Here is a 25,154-nt window from a genome sequence, read left to right as displayed (position 1 = left end):
CTGCCTGAATGACAGAGCAAGACTCTGTCTCAAAAAAAAAGAAAGAAAGAAAGAAAAGAAGAAAGAAAAAAAGTCTCCTTTCCAAATTTATAAATTGTGTGATTTTTCAGTTAACCAGCACGCAGGATTGGGGCCAGCCACACTACTGAGATGGGCTGAGCAGAGTGGTGGGCTGTGGGGGTGGGGGTGGTGCTTGCCTCTGTCCAGGGGTGGCCTGGCTGAGGTTTGGCGGGTCAGCGAGCCTCAGTTTCCCCGCCTACATGCAGGTGCAATGTGGAGAACCGTAGGAGCCTGTGCACTGTCCAAGGGTCCCCTCTCATACTCAGAACCATGGAATCAGGCCACGGTCCGCCTCTTCTTTAATCTTGGACTGGAGGATATACAGATTGAAAGGGTGGGAGAGTGGCCTGGGCAAGAAGTCCTCGAAGGGATTGAGGGGCCAGTTCAGGGCCACCAGGAGCTCTGGGAAAGGAGGTCAGGGAGGAGGCTCAGTCTCCCATCTTGCCAACTGGTCTCTGCCACCTCTTCCACGCTCAGCTGAACTCCCCTGCCAGGGGTCCAGATCCTACCAGAGTACTGGGTCCCTCAGCCACATCCGGCCTGGACGCAGGACCCATGAGGGGACAGGACCTCGGCTCTGGGCAGAACAGTGTCTTAGTAGCCTGCGGCCTCCCCACCCTTCCTCAGGTCCGAGATGGCATACACACAGGCCCCCTCCTGGGACACAGCCTGGACCACGTTCAAGAAGAAGCGCCTCTGGGTCTGGTTCTGGCCGCGGTCTTGGAGTCCCCTCTGCACCTCCTGGAGAGGAGAGAAAGCAGGTTCATAGGAGAGGGCAGCTCAGCCTGTCTCCAGAAGAGAGAGGCCTCTGCAAGAAATGACAAAAACCATAAAGGCAAGGCTGAGGGGAAGCGGGCCTGAGGACACAGATGGGAGCGTGGATGAGAGCCAAAGGCCGGCAGAGGAGAAGCTCAGCCTCCAGGGATGAGGCACGGAGGACACCACCCCAGCCCAAAGTTCATGTCTGTCCTCGATCCAATGACACCAGGGCCTTGAAGTGCAAACCTGACTTCAGGGGGCTTTCAATGGAGGATGTGGCTTCTCAAGACTTAGACACTGAGGCCTGACGCAGTGGCTCACACCTGTAATCTCAACACTTTGGGAGGCTGAGGAGGGAGGATCACTTGAGGCCAGGAGTTTGAGATCAGCCTGGGCAACACAGCAAGATCCTGTCTCTCAAAAAAAAAGAAAAGCCAAGCGTGGTGATACATACCTATAGTCTCGGCCACTTGGGAGCCAAGGCAGGAGAATCACTTGAGGCCAGGAGTTTGAGAACAGCCAGAGCAACAAAGCAAGACATTGTCTCTACAAGAAAATCAAAAATTGGGCTAGGCGTGGTGGCTCACACCTGTAATCCCAGATTTTTGGGAGGCCAAGGCAGGAGGATCTTTTGAGCTCAGGAGTTTGAGACCAGCCTGGGCAACACAGCGAGATCGCATCTTTATTAAAAACAAATTTTTTTTTAAGAAAATAAGAAGTAGTTGGGTGTGGTGGTGCTGTGCCTGTAGTCCCAGCTACTCAGGAGGCTGAGGCAGGAGGATCCCTTAAGCCTAGCAGTTTGAGGCTGCAGTGAGCCTTGATTGTGACACAGAACTCCAACCTGGGCAACAGAGCAAGACTGAAACCGCCTTTGCAAAATTATGACTCAGATAGTGAAAGAGATCTGACTTAACTGACTCCATCTTGAGTCTAACCTACAAGCTATCCTTGTTCATTCCTGGGCGTAGTCTGAACTAACTTTGGGAGAAACTTCATTTATAGTTTAAACAAAGACGGTAACAGCCCTTTCCCAAAGCAGACTTCCTACTTGCCTAGGGACCAGATTGCCTTTAAGACTAACATTAGCCTTAAGATTAGAAATTATGGTTTAGGAGTCATGCAGCTGAAGGTTACAAGATTCTGACCCTCCCTAAACTGCTACTAAGATTAGTGCTTGAGATATTTTGCAGACCCTGCACTTGATGGGATCAGCTGGCCCCATCCAGTTTGATTAACTGGCTCATCTAAACTTGTGCCCCTGACCCAGAAACCGACAGCACAAGAAGACAGCTTCAACTCCGTATGATTTTATGATTTCCTGGGTTTTGGAGGGTTTTTGTTTTTGAGATGGAGTCTCGCTCTGTCACCCATGTTGAAGTGCAGTGGTGCGATCTCAGCTCACTGCAACTTCTGCCTCCCAGGTTCAAGTGATTTTCCTGCCTCAGCCTCCTGAGTAGCTGGAATTAAGAGACATCTGCCACTATGTCCAGCTAATTTTTGTATTTTTAGTGGAGACAGGTTTTCACCATATTGGCCAGGATGGTCTTCTGACCTCAGGTGACTCGCCCACCGCAGCTCCCAAAAGTGCTGGGATTACAGGTGTGAGCCACTGCACCCAGCCAACTCCGTATGATTTCATCCCTGACCAATCAGCACTCCTGGCTCACTGGCTTCCCCCAACCCACCAAGCTGTCCTTAAAAACACTGCTCTCTGGCCAGGCGCGGTGGTCATGCCTGTAATCCCAGCGCTTTGGGAGGCTGAGGCGGGCAGATCACCTGAGGTCAGGAGTTCAAGACCAGCCTGGCTAACATGGAGAAAACCTGTCTCTACTAAAAATACAAAAATTAACTGGGCGTGGTGGTGTGCACCTATAACCCCAGCTACTCAGAAGGCTGAGACATGGGAATTGCTTGAACCCAGAAGGCAAAGGTTTCAGATCATGCCACTGCACTCCAGCCTGGGCAACAGAGCGAGACTCTGTCTCAAAAAAAAAAAAAAAAAAAAAAAAAATTCTGCTCCCCGAATGCTTGCGTAGGCTGATTTGAGTAATAATAAAACTCCGGTCTCCCGTCCAGCGGGCTCTGTCTGAATTATGCTTTCTCTATTGCAATTCCCCTACCTTGATGAATTGGCTCTGTCCAGGCAGCCAGCAAGGGGAACCCATTGGGCGGTTACAAGACCTTGTCACAAAAAAATGTTTTAAAAAGACCTATGATCTCTGGCCGGGAGCAGTGGGAATAGCTGGGATTATAGGTGGATGCCTGTAATCCCAGCTATTCGGGAGACTGAGGCAGGAGAATCGACTGAACCCTGGAGGCGGAGGTTGCAGTGAGCCGAGATTGCGCCACTGCACTCCAGACTGGTGACAGAGCGAGACTCCGTCTCAAAGAGAAAAAAAAGACCTATGATCTCAACACACTATGTCAAGACCTTAGACACCCAGGAACCCACAAGTTTAGGGCCCTATTGATGGAGAATTCAGCAAGAATAAGGACCTGAGTACCCAAGGAAATTAGACACCTAAGCTAAAAGCACACTCAGCCCGGCATGTGAGACACTCGGGGCGGAGGCCACAGGCTCAGGCCCAAGACCCTAAATTTGTGGACTTTGAGGAAGTCAGAGACCTAAGTAGCCCCTAGCCTTGTGCTTGTTTCTTTTTTATTTATTTATTTATTTGAGACAGAGTCTCGCTCTGTTGCCCAGGCTAGAGTGCAGTGACATGATCTTGGCTCACTGCAACCTCCACCTCCTGGGTTCAAGCAGTCCTGTGCCTCAGCCTCTCAAGTAGCTGGGATTACAGGCACCCGCCACCACACCCGGCTAATTTTTGTATTTTTAGTAGAGATGGGGCTTCACTATCTTGGCCAGGCTGGTCTGGAACTCCTGACCTCAAGTGACCCGCCTGCCTCGGCCTCCCAAAGTGCTGGGATTACAGGTGTGAGCCACTGCACCTGGCCACCTGTGCTTGTTTCAAAGATGCCAAGTACCTTGCCCTGGGTGATGGTCCTCACACACAACCAGTCTATAAAGGGGCAAAAGTCCTAGAGGACAGGGCCCTGAGCCACTAGGGCCCCATGTTTCCAGATACCATTTAAGACTACTGACCTGAGAACTTGGCTGGGCACAGTCACACACGCCTGTGATCCCAGCACTTTGGGAGGCCGAGGCAGGCGGGTCACTTGAGGTCAGGAATTCCAGACCAGCCTGGCCAACGTGGCAAAACCCCATCTCTACTAATAATACAAAAATCAGCCAGGCATGTTGGTATGGGCATGTAATTCCAGCTACTCGGGAGGCTGAGGCAGGAGAATTGCTTGAACCCAGGAGGCAGAGGATGAGCCGAGATCGTGCCACTGTATTCCAGCTGGTGACAGAGTGAAACTGTCTCAACAACAACAAACGAAAGAAAAAAAAAAAAAAAAAAGACTAACGGCCCCAGAACCTTACCCAGCAGGGCCTGAGATTCCAGAGACATCTAGGTACGCAGGCCCTAGTGCTCCGCACTCCTCAAGACCAGGGCCTCTGATCCGAGGTCATCAGGTGATGCCACATGGCCTGAGCTGCTGACAGGGCAAGTGACGTCTTCGGAGCCCTACGTGTTTGGCTGTAAGTTCCCCGTGCCTGACGTAATAATTGCCCACTGTCCTTAGACTTGAAGGCCAAGATCCTCACTGCTGAAGCCAAAGCTGGACTTTCAGTGCTCAGAGACTCCATTTCTCAGAGTCCACTGGCCAGACTCCAAGACCCCCAGGATCAAATACTTTCCTCACCCTAGTCCCTAGGCCTTAGCTGTGAAGGCCCTTAGGGACCCAAAGTCTCCAACCCAGAGTTTAGGATGTACTCCGTGGAAAGCCCTAGACCTGAGTAGCTGACATTCCAACTCCCCAAGGGAGCTGAGAACCTTAGCTTTGTGAGTCACTGGATTCCAGGAATCCCAGTCCCCAGACTGTCCTCTCATCTCCCAAATTCTCAGCATTTCAGGTCCTCAGAGTGAAAGGTCCTGAGAATTGATATTTACTAGGACAAAGGTCCTTCAGTCAAGAGTCAAGGGAGGGCTGGGCACAGTGGCTCATGCCTGTAAGTCCAGCACTTTGGGAGGCCAAGGCAGGCAGATCACTTGAGGTTGGAAGTTTGAGACCAGCCTGGCCAACATGGGGAAACCTCGTCTTTACTAAAAATCCATATATTAGCCAGCCATGGTAGCACACGCCTGTAGTCCTAGCTCCTTGGGAGGCTGAGGAGGAAGGATCACTTGAGCCCAGGAGGTCAAGGCTGTAGTGAGCTGTGATCGAAACACTGCACTCCAGCCTGGGCAACAGAGTGAGATGCTGTTTCAAATACATAGTAATATATATATAGAGAGAGTGTAAAAATTTTCACCAATGCCCTAGTGCCCCAGAACAAAATCACTTTACAGACTCCCACAGGAAAAACAACCTATGTTACAAATAAAGTTGCAAATTTAAGTTACAAACCACACAGGGAAAAAGTCACCATGAGGGAGAGTCTGAGAGGCCACAGCCAGGAAAACTCACTTCTGAAAAATGGCATAAACCACAGACTAGAGACCAAGGCGCTGAGATCCTTAGCCGGGGAGCAGTGTAGACAACACCCTGCTCTTTGTCTCAGAGGCCACAGAACTGGCCTGGAGGCCATTGATAGCCTTACCCATCAAGGTCCCCGACTCTTATGGCCCCCAAAGCTGAAGTGTACCTGGCCTAAGAATCTCAGTGACTGAATTCCTCCCAGGTGGCTTTGAGCGGCATGGACTTGGGGGGTGGGCTTGGCCCTAGGCATCCAGCTCGGACCTCAACCTCACCTGGCTGAAGTTGGGCTCATACTCCACACAGCCCTTGCTGTTGACATGCAGGATGGGGGCTGTGATGGCCGCTCTCAGGTCAAAGCCAAGCCACAGCTTGTTCATGATGGCCTGGGGGAGAGATGAGGGATGCAGGGAGAAAGGGGGTACCCGCTACCCTATATCAGCCCTCACGCCCCCACCCTAGGGAGAATCAGACAGTGTACTGCCCAGAAAGGAGAACTGGAGCCAGGAGCCCCAGACTCACCTGGGCCACGGCAGAGATGATGAGCTCCCCGCCAGACCCACCAATCACTAGCTTCGACCCCTGGGCTTTGTTGATCAAGATGGAGGGCACCATGGAGGACGGGGGACGCTCGCCTGGAACTGGGGGCCAGCACCTTCCAGGAGCTCCACCCATCCTGTCTCCATTCTCTGCTTGAGCAAACAGTGTCTTGGCCAGTGTGGTGACCTATCCAGGGGTTAGCATGCAGCCCCAGCCCAGCCCCCTCCCTTTCTCCCCTGGTGTGGGGGCCCTTGTGGAGCCCAAGTGGGAAGCCTTGTTCTCACCAGGCGAGATGGTGGTGCCGGAGCCCTGGGGGCATCTCTCGCATAGGTCCAGGAGCTCATTGTTGAGGATGATGCCTGTCCGTGGTGAGTACACCATCGCTCCAAAGCTGCAGCCGCGGAGGCAGAGCCTGGGCTGGGGCCCGGGCTCCCACCAGACAATGCCCCACCCACCTTGCAGGACCCCCTCCTTTCACAGCTGCCCTGAAACATGCTGGAGCCACTATTCACTCCCTGGCACCACCCAGGATGGGCCCCCAAACACCCACCTGTGCCCCATATCAGGGCAGCCTTCTGAGCGAGACCACCCAATCCCAGGTAAATCTTGGCTCGGGGCCACCCCAGCAGCAGCTTTTCCAGCCAGAGATGTCGGGGTGGGGGCCCCTTTTGAAATAGAGGAGGAGAAAGAGGGCAAAAGCAAGGTGCTGCCCCACAGGGACAAGTGAGGGGACATGGGGTCGGGAGGGTGCAGGTCTAGGAGAGGAGGAGTGGCCACCCGCCTTCCCCCAAGCCCCACGCACGGTGTGTTGATGGTGCTGGTGGCAGCCACGGCACTGCCATCCTCCCCTAGCACAGACACATGGGAGGTGCCTGTCCCATGGCCCCAAGCCCCGGCCAGGCTGTAGTGGCTGAGCTGGTGGTCCCCCCGGTCATTGATCTGCTGGCGGATGAGCTGGGCCAGGGCCTCCCCCAGCAGGTCCCAGGAGGCATTCTGGGGTGGGTGGGCAGGTGGCAGGGTCAGTGAGGGGCCAGTCGGGGCCCGGAGAACCAAGGGCAGGACGCGCTCAGCCCCATGGGGGCTGTCTCCAGTTTGTCCTTGACCTTGTGGCCAGGCCTCCCTCAAGCCCAGGCTAGGTCTAGACTCTGCCCACCCTCCAGGTCCTTTGAAATATGGTGCCACTCCTACCCCTGACCCCTGTAACTGCCACCCCGGGGTCCCTTTCAGTACTGCCCTGGCCTAAAACCACATACATATCCCTCCAACCTCCCCCGGCCAGGCCCGACCCTCCATTCATGCCAAGTCCTGAACCAGGGAGGAGGGTAGCCCGCCAGCCCCAGCAACCTCAGCAACTTCACCTGGAGCTTCGGGTGGCTTCGAGGGTCCCCCAGCCTCCACCTCTGACCCCTGGCAAACTTGAGCGTCTCCACGAGGTGGTGGTACACGTTCACCCTCCCTTCAGGCCTGGCCACAGACTCTGCTGAGAAGTTGAACCCTAGCGGGGGTTGGGGCACAGGTGGGGGTCATCCTACGTAGTATGTTAAATGTTGACCACCCCCCAGAAAGATCCACTCACATCCTAATTCCCAGAACCGGTGAATATTACCTTATACAGCACTTATTACCTTAAGTGGCAAAGTATGGTAAAGATTTTTTTTTGAGACAGAGTCTTGCTCTGTTGCCCAGGCTGGAGTGCAATGGCGCAATCTCAGCTCACTACAACCTCTGTCTCCCAGGTTCAAGTGATTCTTGTGCCTCAGCCTCCTGAGTAGCTAAGACTATAGGCATTCGCCACCACACCCAGCTAGGTTTTTTTGTATTTTTAGTAGAGACGGGGTTTTGCCATGTTGTTCAGCCTGGTCTTGAATTCCTGGCCTCAAGTGATCTGCCTGCCTTGGCCTCCCAAAGTGCTGGGATTAAGGTGTGAGCCACCATGCCTGGGCTTTTTTGTGTTTTTTTGAGAGGGAATCTTGCTCTGTCACCCAGGCTGGAGTGTGTGGCATGATCTCGGCTCACTGCAATCTCTGCCTCCTGGGTTCAAGTGATTCTCCTGCTTCAGCCTCCCAAGTAGCTGGGACTACAGGTGAGTGCCACTACGCCTGGCTAATTTTTGTATTTTTAGTAGAGATGCGGTTTCACCATGTTGGCCAGGCTGGTCTTCAACTCCTGACCTCAAGTGATTCACCCGCCTTAGCCTCCCAAAGTACTGGGATTACAGCCGTGAGCCACCAGACCTGGCCCAAGGAGGACATTATCCTGGATTATCTAGATGCTCCCTGAATGTGATCACAGTGTCCTTGTAAGACAGACACATGGAGGAGAGGACACACAGAGCAGAGGAGAAACCAGTATTTCCACAGAGGTAGAGACGAGTGAGGCAGCCACAAGCCAAGGAATGCTGGTGCCACCAGAAGCAGGAAGAGGCTGTGAAAACTGTCAAAATGGAGCTGCGGCCCGGTGGAGTGGCTCATGCCATTAATTCAAGCACTTTGGGAGCCTGGGACTGGCTGGTCACCTGAGGTCGGGAGTTCGAGATCAGTCTCTCCAATATGGTGAAACCCCACCTGGACAAAAATACAGAAATTAGCCGGGCATGATGGCGGGTGCCTGTAATCCCAGCTACTGGGGAGGCTGAGACAGGAGAACAGCTTGAACCTGGGAGGCAGAGGTTGCAGTGAGCCGAGATCACGTTCTTGCACTCCAGCCTGGGCAACAGAGTGAGACTCCATCTCAAAAAAAAAAAAAAAAAAATACACTCTGAAAAATAGAGCCAAGGAAAGGCCATGAAGAGAGGATTCTCGTGCACAAGTGCCCCGTTCTCCGCCAGGTGCTGTGGCTCATGCCTGTAATCCCAGCATTTTGGGAGGCTGAGGTGAGAGGATTGCTTGAGTCCAGGAGGCTGAGGCTGCAGTGAGCCTTGACAGTGCCATTGCACTCTGGCCCAGGTGACAGAGCAAGACCCTGTCTCAAAAAGAAAACACCTCACAACCTCACACAAAGACCATCACAACCTTATACAAAAAATACTTCTGCAAGGACAGCTGCCCAGCAATGGCCTGTCCAGCTTTAGACTGGTGCCACCCTTACCACTGATCCTAGTAGCCACGGATAATCATTTCAAAACAGTTATATACCGAAGCTAAGCTATGAGGATGCAGAGGCATGAGAATGATATAATGGGCTCTGCGCGGTGGCTCACGCCTGTAATCCCAGCACTTTGGGAGGCCGAGGTGGGTGGATCACCTGAGGCCAGGAGTTTGAGATCAGCCTGGCCAACATGGTGAAACCCCGTCTCTACTAAAAAAAAAAAAAAAATGCAAAACATAGCCTGGCACTCCAGCCTGGGTGACAGAGTAAGACTCCATCTCAAAAAAAAAAGAGAGAGAGAGAGAGAGAGAGAATTATATAATGATATAATTGACTCCCGGGACTCGAGGGGAAAGCTGGGAGGGGGTGAGGGGTAAAAGAATACATACTAGGTACAGCACACACTGCTCAGGTGATGGTGCACCAAGAGCTCAGAAATCGCCACGCACACAGTTTACCCTAGCATGGGTATTCCCACTGTGAGGCCCACTCTGGAATAAACATCATTTTCTTTGAGAGCCTTGTTCTGTTTTTTATTTAGGTCAACGAGGCAAACAAGAGATGCTCCCCTGGAGCCCAAGGGAATGCAGCCCTGTGGACAACTAGATACTGAGCTTCTGGCTTCCAGAGCTCTAAGAGGATGCATTTCTGTTATTTGAAGCCACCAAACTTGTGGTGATTTGTAATGGCAGACACAGGACACTAATATGAATCCAGCGCAGGTAGCCCCAGGCCTCGGCACTGCTGGAACCCCTGACAGGCTGCCTTGGGCTGCGCTGAGCTTCACTCCCTGGGTGCACGCCCCGATGGGCAGCTTACCACCTGCACAGCCCACCTGCTTCTATGTCTGGGACTGGTCACCTAGTGGGAGGAAGACTCTGGATGAATGATGTCACCCCTTCAGCAAAGTCTCATGTATGGACCGAGCCAGAGGCCAGCTTTAAAACCCACCATCCTTGTTTCCACAGCCCTGTCTTTGCATTGTGGGTCTGTGAACCCGGTTTATGGATGAGGAGGCTGAACTAGGACGTGGCTGGGCTTGGAGTCCAGGTTCCCAGGGGGCCAGGGCTCTGGGCAGCGGCTTTACCTCTCAGCACGTTGAGAATGAGGCTGAGAATGGCACCCCCTGCAGGCGATGGCGGTGAGTACAGGGTGTAGTCCCCCAGGGACACCTCCAGGGCGTCCACCACCTCGGGCTGGAAATTGGCCAGGTCCTGCAGTGTCAGCTGGCTCCCTGGGGTGAGAGAGAGGACTCCATGAACAGATGGGGAAACTGAGGCAGGGAGGAATAACCACAGGTGACAGGTCACACAATGGGATTCCACTCATCCTCTAGCCTCGAGGACAAAGGGTGATGATAGGTCTGTAGGCAGCAGCCTCAGGACAGGACCCTTGGAGCCAGATGTGGAGGGGTGGACCAGAGGCAGGGACAGGGAGAGGAAGATGGGAGAGGTAGCTGGCCTTTGAAAGCCTGTAAGGGTGGACAGCTCAGCTGCCCAAGCCCGCCATGACCCTAACCCGCAGGCTCTGCTGTCCAAGGTCCTGGACCACAGGACTCCTTAGGCCAGCCGTGTTAGGTGCATGGCCTCTCGGAGCCCCAGGCACTCCCTCAGGGCCTGGGGAGAAGTCTGCCCTCAACCCCCAGCACCTGGACCTTGGCTCTTTCTCCAGCAGGGACAGGGTATGGGACCTCAGGGAGGCTGACCTTCCTTGGCAATGTCCTCCACCAGCATCCGGCCCAGCCTCCCCGTGTAGAAGACATCTGCGCCCTCTGTGGCCACGGTCTCTAGGGTGGTGGCCAGTGCAGGCCATGGGAGTGGGTCCTGAGGCCTCAGGGGTTCTGTTCCGTTGAAGAAGAGCTGGCTGGGGGGTGGGGGGCAGCCTCAGGGTGGGGCCAGGTCCCAGAGGCAGCCTCACTCCTGCCAGGGCTCTCATGGGTGGAGTCCTCAGGACCCTATAGTGCAGGGCTCCCTGGCCCAGGGTCCCAAGGCACTGGGGTGGACACCGGGGGACAGATTCTCTAGGAGGTGGTGTGCTGACACCACTCACCCTGTTCATGGCCCTGGTCCAGGGAGGACACATTTCCCACCTAGTGTCTGTCATCCCCTCACTCCTGGGAGGGCCTGTCAGTGGGCTGGGTCAGGCGGGTGAGAGTAGCAGTTGAAGCCCTCCTGCCATGCCAGAGAGAGGGAGAAGGAGGCCGGGGCCCCAGGGCAGGTGGCAGAGCCCAAATCCACACCTTGGAGTCCTGTCACTTGGGCAATGAACTCCCCCCAGCCTGACTTCCTGAGTTATTTGCCACATGGACCCAGAAGGGCTATGAAAAGTCTCCTCTGTCCTGGTCTTAAGGTCCCCTGAACCCCCTGAGTGTCCACCCTCCAGTGCAGGAGGGACTGAGGCAGAGCTGGGGTGTGGACTGGGCCCAGACAGGATATGGCCTTGAAACCAGGAGCCCAGGGCCACCCAGTGGGGCTCACCGCAAGGTTGATGCCTGCAGGAAAGGCCGCAGGAAGCTGCTGTGCAGGAACTGGCTGAGGACAGGGGGCACCACATGCCCTCCTCGGAGCAGTGCGATGGTGGGCTGGAACAGCTGCGCCCAGGGCAGGCGGCCATGGCGACGGTGGGCCTCAGCGTAGCCACGGAGCTCCCCAGGCACCCCGATCCACTGGGTCCCTGCATGGCACATCCCAGACCCCCACCCTGTGGCTTCCAGGCCTTCCCACGGGTTTTCCATCACCCCTGCGTGTGGCCCCCCAGCTACAGCAGCCAGTCAGCTTTCTGGAGCCCACACCTAACCACACCCCGCCCTGCTCAAACTATCTGTGGCTCCCCGCAAAGTCCACAGCCAGGCCCATGGGGCCCTGCAGAAGCTGGCCCCAGGTGCCCCACCCTTCCCCACCCTGCCCCGCCCTGCCCCACCAACCCATCTCCACTGAAGCCTCCAGGCCTTTGTCCAGCCTGGTTCTTCTCCCTGTTTCACCTCAAAGAGCCCCTTCCCAAGTGGGGCCTTCCCATTCCCTGCGGTCCATGAGGCGCTGCTCCTTTGGGGGTGTGTGTTGGTCAGTCCTAGTGACCTGGGGGGTGGGAGTGGGGGACTCCCCCATGGGGCCTCACCTGTGCCCAGTGGCAGAGCCTGTGCACACTGGTCCAGCAGGCTCGGAGCGTGGCTGGCTGGCACCGTCTCCCGCGCGTTGATGACCTCCACCTTCCCTGGAATAGGGCAGGGCAGGTGAGTGCTCATGGACCCCACAGACAGCCTCCGGCCTGCTCTAGGCCTCAGTTTCCATCTCTACACTATGAAACGGACTTGGGGCTAACATAGGGACAGAAGTTGACACAAAAGGTGAAGGGGGCAGAGCAGGGGGCCCAAGACCACCCAGAGACTGGCTGGAGAAAATGGGACTGGCTGAAGAAGGGGTTACGCACTGGTGTGCACAAGCCCGTCTTCCCCATGACAGGTCACGTGTGGGCTCACCTGTCGTCACATTGTAGATGGCGAAGATGACCCCTCCGCCCAGGCCCATGCTCTGAGGGTTGACGACGCTGGTGCAGACCAGAGCTGCGATGGCGGCGTCCACGGGGGAGCCCTGCTGCTGGAGGATGGCTCTAGGCGACATGGTACAGAGTCAGTGGTGGGGCTCCCCTCCCTGTCTCCCCGCCAGGCTTGCTCAGCTAGCACTCATTGGCGAGTGGTGATGAAGGTGGCCCATCTACTGCCACCAAACCCCAGGTTAGGTCAGAGAACACAACCAGGCTTCTCCATCAAACCTGGCTGCTCACAGGTCCATAGTACTCTACAGTTGCAAAATGTGATGCCATTTACACTGACCTTTGCCATAGATAAGGGGCTTCTCAGTTTGCAAAGTGCTTCTGTTGCCATGGCTCCCAGCAGCTCATATTCCACAGGCAGAACCAGGCCTAGGCCACCTCTCAGTCACTCACAGTGGCACCAGGAGCCCACCCTGGAACTCCACTCCCCATCTCACTAGGGACACTCTGGCCGTGATTACCTCAAGGCTGGCCTTTGGCAGGTGACCCCAGGATCTTTCCCTGACACTAGGGCATGAGGCTTGGGCTGATGGGCCCCACAACTTCTCCTGGGCCCCTGAGTCTATGAAAATGCTCTGGCTTAGGCTGGGATCATTGGTTCACTCCTGTAATCTCAGCACTTTGGGAAGCCATGGCAGGTGGATCATTTGAGGTCAGGAGTTCAAGACCAGCCTGGCCAACATGGTGAAATCCTGTCTCTACTAAAAATACAAAAAAAGTTAGCTGAAGGCTGGGCGCGGTGGCTCACACCTGTAATCCCAGCACTTTGGGAGGCCGAGGTGGGTGGATCACGAGATCAAGAGATCGAGACCATCCTGGTCAACATGGTGAAACCCTGTCTCTACTAAAAATACAAAAATTAGCTGGGCATGGTGGTGTGTGCCTGTAATCCCAGCTACTCAGGAGGCTGAGGCAGGAGAATTGCCTGAACCCAGGAGGCGGAGGTTGCGGTGAGCCGAGATTGCGCCATTGCACTGCAGCCGGGATAACAAGAGCAAAACTCCGTCTCAAAAAAAAGGAAAAGAAAATAATTAGCTGAATTTGATGGTGAGCACCTGTAATCCTAGCTACTTGGGAGGCTGAGGCAGGAGAATTGCTTGAACCCAGCAGGCGGAGGTTGCAGTGAGAGGAAATCATGCCACTGTACTCCAGTCTGGGCGACAGAGCAAGACTGTCTCAAAAAAAAAAAAGAGGCCAGGCATGGTGGCGCACACCTGTAATCCCAGCACTTTGGGAGGCCGAGGTGGGTGGATCACTAGGTCAGGAGTTCAAGACCAGCCTGGCCAACATGGTGAAATCCTGTCTCTACTAAAATTACAAAAATTAGCTGGGTGTGGCGGCAGGGGCCTATAATCCCAGCTACGCGGGAGGCTGAGGCAGGAGAATCTCTTGAAATGGTATGGCAGAGGTTGCAGTGAACCAAGATCTCGCCATTGCACTCCAGCTTGGGTGAAAGAGCAAAACTCCATCTCAAAGAAAAGAATTGCTCTGGCTTACCCCTCCCCATCTGTCCATGGGCAGAAAGACGTGGGCCCTTCAGCTGTGAGCGGCTGGTCAGCCTGGCCTACATTGTGATGATCCCTGTCCCTGGGGCACAGCACTGCACAGCTCACGGAGGGCAACCTTTTCCCTCACACCCAGGAATCCTCCCCAGGACCTCAAGAAGCCAGCATTTAAACCCCAGTTGTGGATGGCGAAACCAAGGGCCAAAGAGGGAGTGGACATGGGTCCCTACACCCACCCTGTGGGACCTCTGACCGCAGCACCCTTCTTCAGCTCAGGCATCTGTGGCCTGACCTGGCATCTGGACAGAAACCCTCCCCAGCTCCTGAGCCACGTGTCCCTCCCTGGGCCCACATGTAGCACACATGGGCTCCGCAGGGACACACGTCATCTTGGAATGAGAAAGACAGCACAAAGCCAGAAGCAGGAAATAAACAAGTCAGGCATAAACACTAATTTTTAATAAGAATAAAACACCATAAACAAAGCCAAATGACAAACTGAAGAGAAAAAACACTTCAAATTCCCATCCCGGACAAAGTCTTCACCTAACTAAATGGAGTGCGCCCTTGCTCTCCCAACCTGCCTGCTTCCAGCCTAGTCAACCATCTTGGCTTCCAGGGAAAAATGGGGACAATGGTCCAAAGAGGGCACAGACCCGGGTCCCTGCACCCACCTCCCCAACCCTGCCAGGCTTTGGTTTTCCTCCCACCTCCCTGGTCCCATGATTTTTGGGGTCCCAGGTTTGGTTCTTGGTCCTTATGCATCTATATCTTCTCCCTGGGCGAGCCCATCCAGGCTCACGGCAGGAGATGCAACCTGTGTGCCGATAACTCCCCAGCTTTATCTCCAGCCAATCCTCTCCCTACACTCCAGGTGCTTATCCCCAGCTATGCACAAGACACCTGCTCAGGGTATCTAAGATACATTTCAAACACATCGTGATCTAAACTGCACTTCTGATTTTCCTTCCAACCTCCCCACGAAATGGCTCCTCTGCTAGTCCTTACTGACTTAGAAATGGACACAACCACTCCCCCTTTTTGCTCAGTGTCTACACTCTGGAACCATCTTGGATTGGTCACTTCCTTCCCCACATCCAACCCACCAAGTGACTCCATCTCCACCACCTCGGTCCAAGCCACCAACCTCTCTCACCTGGGTTATTGCAATGGCCTCCTACCCAGGCCCCAGTGTCTGCCTTGCTCCCTTACATTTTAACAAAATAATCTGTTAAATGTAAATCAGACTTCACGGTAATGGGAGACTGTAATTCAGACCACACTTCCCACAGAGAACTAGAAAAGCCCAGCAAATAGAAAACGTGTGCTTAACAGCGTAGGAGGCAGAGAAGCACGGGGCTGCAGAGAAGCACGGGGCTGCAGAGAAGCGCGGGGCTGCAGAGAAGCAGGGGGCTGCAGAGAAGCGCGGGACTGCAGAGAAGCACGGGGCTGCAGAGAAGCAGGGGGCTGCAGAGAAGCACGGGGCTGCAGAGAAGCAAGGCTGACATTCCTCTCAAGGCGACGGCCAAGCCTGAGGAGGCTGACAGACTGAGCACTACTCCTTTTTTTCTCTTTTTTTTTTTTTTAGCTTTTTATTTCTATTTTTTTGAGACAGAGTCTTGCTGTGTCACCAGGTGCCAGGCTAGAGTGCAGTGGCATGATCTTGGCTCACTGCAACCTCCGCCTCCCACGTTCAAGCAATTCTCCTGCCTTGGCCTCCCAAGTAGCTAGGACTACAGGCACCCGCCACCATGCCCAGTTAATTTTTGTATTTTTTAGTAGAGACGGGGTTTCACCATGGTTTCCATCTCTTGACCTCCTGATCCCCCCACCTCGGCCTCCCGCAGTGCTGGGATTACAGGCGTGAGCCACCACATCAGGCAAGACAAAACTTTTTAAAGCATCCAGAGGAAAAAAGATATTGCCTTTAGGCTGGCGTTGGGACTGGCTCACACCTGTAATCCCAGCACTTTGGGAAACAGAGGTGGGCAGATCACCTGAAATGAGGAGTTTAAGACCAGCCTAGCCAACACAGCAAAAATCCATCTCTACTAAAAATAGAAAAATTAGCCGGGTGTGGTGATGGACACCTGTAATCCCAGCTACTTGGGAGGCTAAGGCAGAAAAATCACTTGAACCCAGGAGGTAGAGGTTGCAGTGAGCCGAGATCATGCCATTGCACTCCAGCCTGGGTGACAGAGTGAGACTCTGTTTAAAAAAAAAAAAAATGAAATAAAATAAAAAATAACAGTCCAGGCATGGTGGCTCAGGCCTGTAATCCCAGCACTTTGGGAGGCTGAGGCGGGCGGATTGCCTGAGGTCAGGTGTTCCAGATCAGTCTGGCCAACATGGTGAAACCCCGTCTCTATTACAAATACAAAAAAATTAGCCAGGAATGGTGGCATTGACCTGTAATCCCAGCTACTCAGGAGGCTGAGACAGGGGAATTGCTTGAACCAGGGAGATGGAGGTTGCAGTGAGCTGAGATTTCGCCAATGACTGCACTCCAGCCTGGGCAACACAGTGAGACTCTGTCTCAAAAAAAATTAAAATAAAATAAATATGGCCAGGCACAGTGGCTCATGCCTGTAATCCTAGCACTTTGGGAGGCCGAGGCAGATGGATAACCTGAGGTCAGAAGTTCGAGACCAGCCTGACCAACATGAAGAAACCCTGTCTCTACTAAAAATACAAAATTAGCTGGGTGTGGTGGCACATGCCTGTAATCCCAGCTACTTGGGAGGCTGAGGTAGAAGAATCACTTGAACCACAGAGGTGGAGGTTGTGGTGAGCTGAGATCGAGCCATTGTACTCCAGACGAGGCAACAAGAGTGAAACTTTGTCTCAAAAAAAAAAATACAAAAATTAGTTAGGCATGGTGGCTCACACCTGTAATCCCAGCTACTCAGGAGGCTGAGACAGGAGAATTGCTTAAACCCAGGAAGCAGAGGTTACAGTGAGTTGAGATTGTGCCACTGCACTCCAGCCTGGGCAACACAGCGAGACTCTGTCTCAAAAAAAAAAGTGAAAGAATATATATATGTTTATTTTGCCCATGGCACAGCTCTCAGCTCTCAAGAGATCCTTGACTGTGTGCCCAAAGACATTTTTTCACAAAGATATTTTTATAAATAAAAAATAAAGGGTAACAGAAGAGGTAAATCTAAATAAATGTTATTGGTATAAAATTATAGTAGTATAGAAAACAATGATGTCTTGTGAGGTTTAAAATAAACAAAACATACTGAAATATGCATGGGTGAAATTACATATCTGGGATTTGCACTGAAACAATGTTGGGTGGAGGGAGGCAGGAAAGAGTATATATGAAATTAGCCTGGCCAGAAGATTGCTGTTGAAATTGAGTGGATACATGGGGCTTCATTGTACAATTCTCTTTACTTTTTTATCTTTCCTTCTTTTTTTGAGACGGAGTTTCGCTCTTGTTACCCAGGCTGGAGTGCAATGGCGCGATCTCAGCTCACCATGACCTCCGCCTCCTGGGTTCAGGCAATTCTCCTGCCTCAGCCTCCTGAGTAGCTGGGATTACAGGAACGAACCACCATGCCCAGCTAATTTTTTGTATTTTTAGTAGAGACGGGGTTTCACCTTGTTGACCAGGATGGTCTTGATCTCTTGACCTCATGATCCACCCGCCTCGGCCTCCCAAAGTGCTGGGATTACAGGCGTGAGCCACCGCGCCTGGCCAATTCTCTTTACTTCTACAGAGCTGTACACTCTCAACATAAATAAGAATTAAAAACACACAAAACACACAGATACATATATGCATACACATATATTTAAAATACACAAAAATATTAGCATATAAGTCATTAGAGGGTAAATTTAGTTCCTGTTGCAAGGTTCTTGTACTGACTAGGAAGAGGATAGAAGTATTAACTCAGAGGCTAGGTGCAGTGGCTCGTGCCTGTAATCCCAACACTTTGGGATGCTGAGGCAGGTGGATCTCTTAAGGTCAGGAGTTCAAAACCAGCCTGGCCAACATGGTGAAACCTTGTCTCTACTAAATAAATAAATAAAATAAAATAAAAAATAAATTAAAAAAAGGCTGGGCGCGGTGGCTCATGCCTATAATCCCAGCATTTTGGGAGGCCAAGGTGGGCAGATCCCTTGAAGTCAGGAGTTCAAGACCAACCTGACCAACATGGTGAAACCCTGACTCTATTAAAAAAAAAAAAATTAGCCAGGCGTAGTGGTGCACGCCTGTGGGCCTAGCTACTCAGGAGACTGAGGCAGGAGAACTGCTTGAACCCAGAAGCAGAGGTTACAGTGACCCGAGATTGCTCCGCTGTACTCCAGCCTGGGCAGAAGAGCGAGACTTCCTCTGTCTAAAGAAAAAAAAAAGTACTAACTCATGGTAGGCTTTGATAAGTGAAGGATGCATGTTGTAAGCTACTATCATAAAATAACTCCAGACTGCGCAGTTACAAAACTAATAGAGTGGGAGGAAATTGAATAATAAAAATAATAAATGCAAAACAAGATGTAAGAGGAGATAAGAAGAAACAGAATAGGCACAGAAAACAGATTGGTGGTGGCTTTCAACCCAAATAAATTGGTAACAGCCTCACTCTGTCTCCCAGGCTGCTTGCAGTGATGTGATCTTGGCTCACAGCAATCACTGCCTTCTAGGCTCAAGTGATTCTCCCATCTCAGCCTCCCAAGTAGCTGGTACTATACGTGTGCCAACTTAGAATTATATTAGCCACACTCGGCTAATTTTCATATTTTTTTGTAGAGGCAGGGTCTCGCCAAGTTGCCCAGGCTGGTCTTGAACTCCTGGGCTTCATCGATCCACCCACCTCTACCTCCCAAAGTGCCCAGCATAAGTATTTTTAATGAAGTAGACTTTAAGAAGAAAAGTATTATTAGAGATAAGAGGCACATCATTGAAAAGAAGTTACTAGCAGCCGGGTGTGGTGGCTCACACCTGTAATCCCGGCACTTTGGGAGGCCGAGGCGAGCAGATCACCTGAGGTTGGGAGTATGAGACCAGCCCTTGCAACATGTCAAGACCCCGTCTCTACTAAAAATACAAAAATTAGCTGGGCATGGTGGTGGGAGCCTGTAATTCCAGCTATTAGGGAGGCTGAGGGAGGAGAATCGCTTGAACCCCGGAGGCAGAGGTTGTGATGAGCCGAGATGGTGCCATTGTTCTCCAGCCTGGGCAACAAAAGCGAAACTCAGTCTCAGAAAAAATAAAAAAAAGTTACTAGCTAGTTTCAGAATTAACATCCAGGAAACTGGAGGTAAAAGTTTTTTTAGAGAAACTAAACCAATAGGTTATACATAGACAGAGAGAGATTTATTTTAGGAATTGGCTCATGTGATTGTGGGGACTAGCAAGTTTAAAATCTATAGGGCAAGCCAGCAGGCTGTAAATTCAGGTAAGAGCTGATCTTGAAGGCTAGAAGCTAAAATCTGTAGAGCAGTCAGCAGGCCAGACGCCCAGGCAGGACATCTGTGTTACCATCTTGAAGCAGAATTCCTGCTTCTCTAGGAAACCTCGGTTTTTGCTCTTAAGGCCTTCAACTGATTGGATGTGGCCCACTCATATGAAGGGGGGGTAATCTGCTTTACTTGAAATCAACTGTCAGTGTTAATCACATCTATGAAATAACCTCCAGTAAGATATTGACAAGCATTTGACCAAATAACGGAGCACCATAGATTAGCCAAGTTGACTGACACATAAATTAACCATCAGGAGCGAATAGAATGTCCAAAAAAACAAAATACTAGGGGTACTATATCTTATATAGCTATCATATTTATGTAAAACATATAACTATAGAATGAAGATGTTAAGATAACCATTAGAACAAAAATATAAACTTTTTTTTTTGAAACCAAGTCTTGCTCTGTCACCCAGGCTGAAGTGCAGTGGTGCAATATTGGCTCACTGCAACCTATGCCTCTTGGGTTCAAGAGATTCTCCTGCCTCAACTTCTAGAGTAGCTGGAATTGCAGGTACCCGCCACCATGCCTGGCTAATTTTTGTATTTTTAGTAGAGGCAGGGTTTCACCTTGTTGGCCAGGTTTGTCTCAAACTCCTGACCTCAAGTGATCCACCCACCTCGGCCTCACAAAGTACTGGGATTATATGCGTGAGCCACCGCGTTCAGCCAAAAATCACCTTTTTTTACAAAGATCAAAACAGACATTATGCTGGAGATGAGATACCTCACTGTCACTGTGCTCCTTTTGTGTGTCTACTAGGCACAGTGCTGGGTCCAGACTCACATAAGCCTTAGGGACCCACACCCAGGGGCTCTGGCTATAGCAGAATCCAAAGAATAAAACTGGTGCTGATAGAGTAGGAGACAGGGCCAGACACGGTGGCTCATGCCAGTAATCCCAGCACTTTGGGAGGCCGAGGTGGGCAGATCATGAGGTCAACAGATCAAGACCATCCTGGCCAACATGGCGAAGCCTGATCTCTACTGAAAATTCAAAAATTGCCGGGCGTGGTGGCACACTAAGTTTGGCATCAATATGATGGCCTCCCGGGAGTGGGGGACCACCAGGTTGCCTAAAGAGGGGTGAACCTGCCCAGGTCTGAAACGGAGCAGGTCTCAAAACTCCCATGATGATCAGTAGTGGGATCGCACCTGTGAATAGCCACTGCACTCCAGCCTGGGCAACATAGCGCAATCCTGTCTCTAAAAAAATAAATAAATAAAAATTTAAAAATTTTTTAAAAATTAAAAAATTAGCTGGGTGTGGTGGCGTGTGCCTGTAGTCCCAGCTACGTGGGAGGCTGAGGCAGAAGAATCGCTAGAAGCCGGGATTCAGAGGTTGCAGTGAGCCAAGATCGTGCCACTGCACTCCAGCCTGGTGACAGAGCCCGACTGCGTCTCAAAACAAACAAAAAAAAGAGTAGGAGACTGGACTCTGGGAGGGCCTGCTAGTGAGAGGTAAGCACAGAGGGGAGAGATGGAACTAGGAGCACGGGCTTCTGGTGGCCCCAGCAGACCCTGCGGCAGCATGGCCAGCGGCCCCTGCAAGGAGGCATCTTGGCCAGGAGGACGCTGCAGCAGGCCTCTTGCTGAGGCCGGTAGCCAGCCTGGCCAGGGTCCCAGAGTCCAGTGACCCCTGTTCTGCAGCAGCAGCTGGGGCCAGACCCAGGCTCTCTTCCACTCCCTGTTTCTTTAAACAGGAAGTGGAGAGAGTCGTTTGACAAAACACTGTTGCAAACCACATCCTATCTCTTCACCAAGGGAGAATTGGAGGGAGTATGGGTGGAGGAAGCATTAGAGCAGAGATCCCTACTCAACCACTGACCCTCACGCACACAGCAGGACCTGGGAGACCCCCAAACAGTCACTCTGGGAGGCATAGCTGGTCCAGACTCCACTGGGAGATCTGTGGTAGCAGGTCCCCATTCCTAAAGGCCACGTGCCCACGGGTGGTCTCTGGTGCCTGAGACCTCAGTCTCATTTGCATCTTTGTGACTTCAAGTTTATGTGGGTGCCGAATTTCTGTATGTCCTCCTGAGCAGAGACGGAGCACTGCCCGGGGTGGCCACTGACGTCAATCCCTCGAATCCCCTGGGAGCCACTGGGGAGGCCAAGCTGTCACCAGCCCCCACTTGTCCCTGAGCTGCCATTCTCAGCCCTGTGGAAGGAGGCAGAAAGCCCTGAAGATAAACCGACGGACCAGGTCACGAGGGGCTGGAGGGCGGCAGAGCAATCAGGGCAGGGAAGGATGGACAGACGGGGGAATGGAGGGAGGAAGGAACGAATGAAAAGGTGAATGAATGAACAAAGAGAGAGAACAGCCTCCTTTGCTTGAGTGCTGTTCCCTTCAGTTTACAAAGCACTGGAACCCTTCCAATAGCCTGCAAGACAGAACTTCTGGGAAGCAGACCAGGTGGCTGGCAGGGAGGGGCTGCTTGCCGTAGCTTTTGTGGGCCCAGTGGGAGGCTGGGGGCAGGAAGGGGCATCCTGTGTGTTCCCGCTCTGCAACGGCAACAGCGGAGGCCTCACTTGGGCTGGGCTTCCTGGAAGAGGTCGGGAAATCCCCGCTGTCCAGGGCACCAAGTATCAGTCACTCAGCTCACGGGACCCAGGCCCTGACTCAGGGAGAGGGGATGTGAGGGGTGGGGTGCTGGGTATCCCAGGACTGAGAGATCGTGTGACCCCAGCAGTCCAGTACCTGCACAGAGATCCTCTGAACTCCTTCACCTATGACCTTGGGAGAAGACCCCAGCCTTGGAGAACTGGAGGGGCCTGTACCAGCTAGCAGGGTCAGGCGGGAACAGACTGGTTCCCAAATGGGATATGCAAATGGGCCTTCTGAACCCTGGAGCCAGGCATAGACTCACACACCACCATTGTCCCTAAATCCCCATCTGCCCTACAGGCACACCCTGCCACCTGTTCTGTGCAAAGGTCCTGAGGCTGCCTCCTTGTGCCCAAGCCCTGCAGGTGGTAGCCACATGGCTTTTGCTTCCTGGGCCAATGTACGTACACACACACACACACACACAAACACACACATGTCTTCTCCAGGAGGGGCTGGCTGCCAACGGCCACTCAGCTCCCTTCCACCTCTCACTCACCGTCCAATATCTGAGCAGATCTTGGAATCAGCAGCAACAGCAGCGTGGGCAAAAGCCTGGGGGCCACAGGGGAACTGGTGGCCAGAGAGGACTACAGCCAACACAATGACAGCCAGCGCCAGCCCCAGCCCCAGCAGGGCCAGACCGACTGTGGCGCCGCAGCCCCGTGCCATGGCTCCGCAGCCCAGGAGGAGAGGGGAGGCCAGTGGGCAGACAGAGGGACAGATGGGTGGGCAGATGAAGGGACAAGAAGATGCACAGATAGACTCGCAGGTAATTGGACAGTTGGACAAACAGGTGGGGCTGGAGACAGACACGAAGATGGACTGACAGACAGTCCAGATAGCTGGACAGAGAGGACAGTAAGAGAAAGATGGTCAGATAGAGTCGGGCTTACAGAATGGGGACAGCTGGACAGAGATGATAGTAAGAGAAAGATGGTCAGATACAGTCAGGCTTACAGAATGGGGACAGTTAGACAGGTCTGAACCGCGGGCTGCCAGATGGACAGATGGGTGAACGGATAGGTGGCTGGTGGCCGGCAGCTGTGGCGAGCTGCTGCCTTCCCCAAGTGCACGCTACGGAGTGGCTGAACTCACGCCTCAACTTCCAGTTTTCAGTTCATGCTTGATTCCTGGCAGGAGGCCAGTCAGCAAAGCCCCAGTCAGAGGGGAGATTTCCTTGCCTAGTGAAGCCAGCTGCTGTGTTAACGCCCCCACTGGTGGTGGGTCCCGAGGCCCCGCCTGCTACCCGCCAGAGCCCAGGGCCACATTGTCCCAATGTGCTTGAGAAGTGCCTGCAGCACTGCGGTCTAGGTGGGGGCAGGGCTCCCAAGAACCTCCACACCATTCCCTGGGTTCCCGGCAGCTCCCTGGAAAGCAGAGCAACTCTCTCCCCACGAACCGGCCAGGCTGCCCCCCTCCCAGAGTGGAGCCCCACCCCCAGCTCCCACTAACCCTCTCTGCATGGCCCTAACCCTCTCTATCCCTAACCCTCTCTGCATGGCCCAGCCCAGGCAGTGTCAAGGCAGAGCTGAACAGAGGGAGAGGGAGAGGGAAAGGGACCCAAGGTGGTATCACTCAGGACCTGGGTTCAAGTCTCTATGCTTCTGCAGCCTGGCCTGGGTCCCCCAGTTCCCCAGTGTGACCAAGGGCTTCCCAGTCTGCACAGAGAACAGGCAGACTTGAGAGCACCAGATGCTGATGACTACAAGATGCTCATGTGGGGAATGCAGACACCTTTCCTCTAGCCCTTGGCACCGGGACCATCCATGCCTGGGACTTGCTGTCCTGGAAATGCAGCATGGGCCTCCAGGGAGGGAGGCTGAGCCACCACACCCCGCCTGCAACTCTCCCCCACCCTGGCTGCGAGTCTGCTTTCCTGAATCCAAATCCGCTATTACAGTGTCCCCTCCTCCCTGGGCACACTGGCCTGGCCCTGTCCTCCCCAGGCCTCAGGATGCTTAACTGAGAGGCAACCAGGAGAGTGAGAACCCACTGAGGGGCTCCGTTGACCAGGCTTAGCCTGGGTGCAGGTGATGTGGGCTGGACACCTTCCCACACAGCTCCCCCAGTCCTCCCCACTTCCTTTCCAGCTGAGCACTGCCGGCTCCAGATGTCTACACCTGGAATCAGAGCCCTCAACCTGGACATCAGAGAAGCTGAGGCGCGGAGACAGACTGTGTCCTTACAGGCCACACAGCCTGCCAGGCCCCTATGTCCAGCCAAAGCCCCTGGTCAGCCTGGGTCAGAGTGGTTGTTTAGAGGCAGGCTGTTCCCACGGCTGCCTCTCACAGTAGGGGGCCTGTGGATGCCTCCTCCCACCCCACCCGACTCACAAGCCTCAGTGACATTGTTCAATCAGGAGCCAAAGCACATTCCTGGGCCCAGGCCAGGCCACCCACCCACCCACTGCAGCCCTCGAAGCCCAGAGGCCAGGACAGCAGGGACAGTGGCGACAGCAGCTTGGGGGATGCCCCCACTCCTCTCCCCACCATCCTGGGCAGGCAGAGGCCAGGGTGCAAGGACTGCTTGAGCAAAGGCCCAGGGAAAGGAATGGGTGTCATTCTGGTCCTGACTAGAGGCACAGCGAGGGACATCCCTGAAGTCCTTACTCAGGAAATGATGGGGGCAGGGGCGATGAGAAGGAAAGAGAGGATTTAAGCCCCCCACTCCCCAAGGTAGTCCTGGGCTGAGCCCCATGAGACCTGGAGAACCATGGTATGCCCCATCGGTGTGTCGGGTCCTGGAGGCCTCGTGGCCAGCTCTGACTTCTCTTGCTGCTGCACAAGCCAGAGCAAGGCCTGCCCCTCCAGCCTCAGTCTTCTCCCTGCAAATGGGGCCACAGCCTTTCCTCTCAGGCAAAAATAAGAATTGAGACCGGGCGCTATAATCCTAGCACTTTGGCAGGCCGAGATGGAAGGACTGCTTGAAGTCAGGAGTTTAAGACCAGCCTGGTCAATAGAATGAGACCCCATCTCTATTTGTTTAAATAAATTTTTTTTTTTTTTTGAGACAGAGTTT

The 25,154-nt window shown here is 53.3% G+C and overlaps 1 protein-coding gene across 5 annotated transcripts; it reads right to left on the bottom strand.

Annotated features, from left to right (window-relative positions):
- Window positions 1-342: 342 nt before the first annotated feature.
- On the bottom strand, window positions 343-23,223 carry GGT5 (gamma-glutamyltransferase 5). 5 transcript variants are annotated; one of them, XM_035267446.3, is made up of 13 exons: window positions 22,633-23,223; window positions 12,467-12,597; window positions 12,106-12,201; window positions 11,469-11,664; window positions 10,697-10,854; window positions 10,079-10,225; window positions 7,263-7,399; window positions 6,455-6,897; window positions 6,189-6,295; window positions 5,887-6,053; window positions 5,640-5,750; window positions 1,274-1,365; window positions 343-801 (listed from the first exon to the last, which is right to left on the bottom strand). In XM_035267446.3, the coding sequence occupies exons 1-13, from the start codon at window positions 22,803-22,805 to the stop codon at window positions 741-743; spliced, it is 2,019 nt and encodes a 672-aa protein (XP_035123337.1). In that variant the 5' UTR covers window positions 22,806-23,223; the 3' UTR covers window positions 343-740. The 5 variants fall into 5 exon arrangements, with proteins under 5 accessions (XP_035123337.1, XP_035123357.1, XP_078192443.1 ...); XM_035267466.3 differs by having other exon boundaries at window positions 6,707-6,897; XM_078336317.1 differs by having other exon boundaries at window positions 10,697-10,831.
- Window positions 23,224-25,154: the final 1,931 nt, after the last annotated feature.

The sequence above is a fragment of the Callithrix jacchus genome, chromosome 1, assembly GCF_049354715.1.
Source record: "Callithrix jacchus isolate 240 chromosome 1, calJac240_pri, whole genome shotgun sequence".
In the NCBI taxonomy this organism is placed as follows: domain Eukaryota; kingdom Metazoa; phylum Chordata; class Mammalia; order Primates; family Cebidae; genus Callithrix; species Callithrix jacchus.
The sequence above is the reverse complement of the archived record's forward strand: the minus strand, read 5'-3'. Positions and strand labels throughout refer to the sequence as shown.

What these genes read in the sequence shown, in the direction of transcription:
- GGT5 (XM_035267446.3), bottom strand. Translation starts at nt 22,805, where the DNA reads ATGGCACGGGGCTGCGGCGCCACAGTCGGTCTGGCCCTGCTGGGGCTG. An exon ending in ATCTGCTCAGATATTGGACG is followed by an intron (nt 12,598 to 22,632) that starts GTGAGTGAGAGG and finishes CATGTCGCCTAG; the next exon opens with AGCCATCCTCCAGCAGCAGG. An exon ending in CATCTACAATGTGACGACAG is followed by an intron (nt 12,202 to 12,466) that starts GTGAGCCCACAC and finishes GCCCTATTCCAG; the next exon opens with GGAAGGTGGAGGTCATCAAC.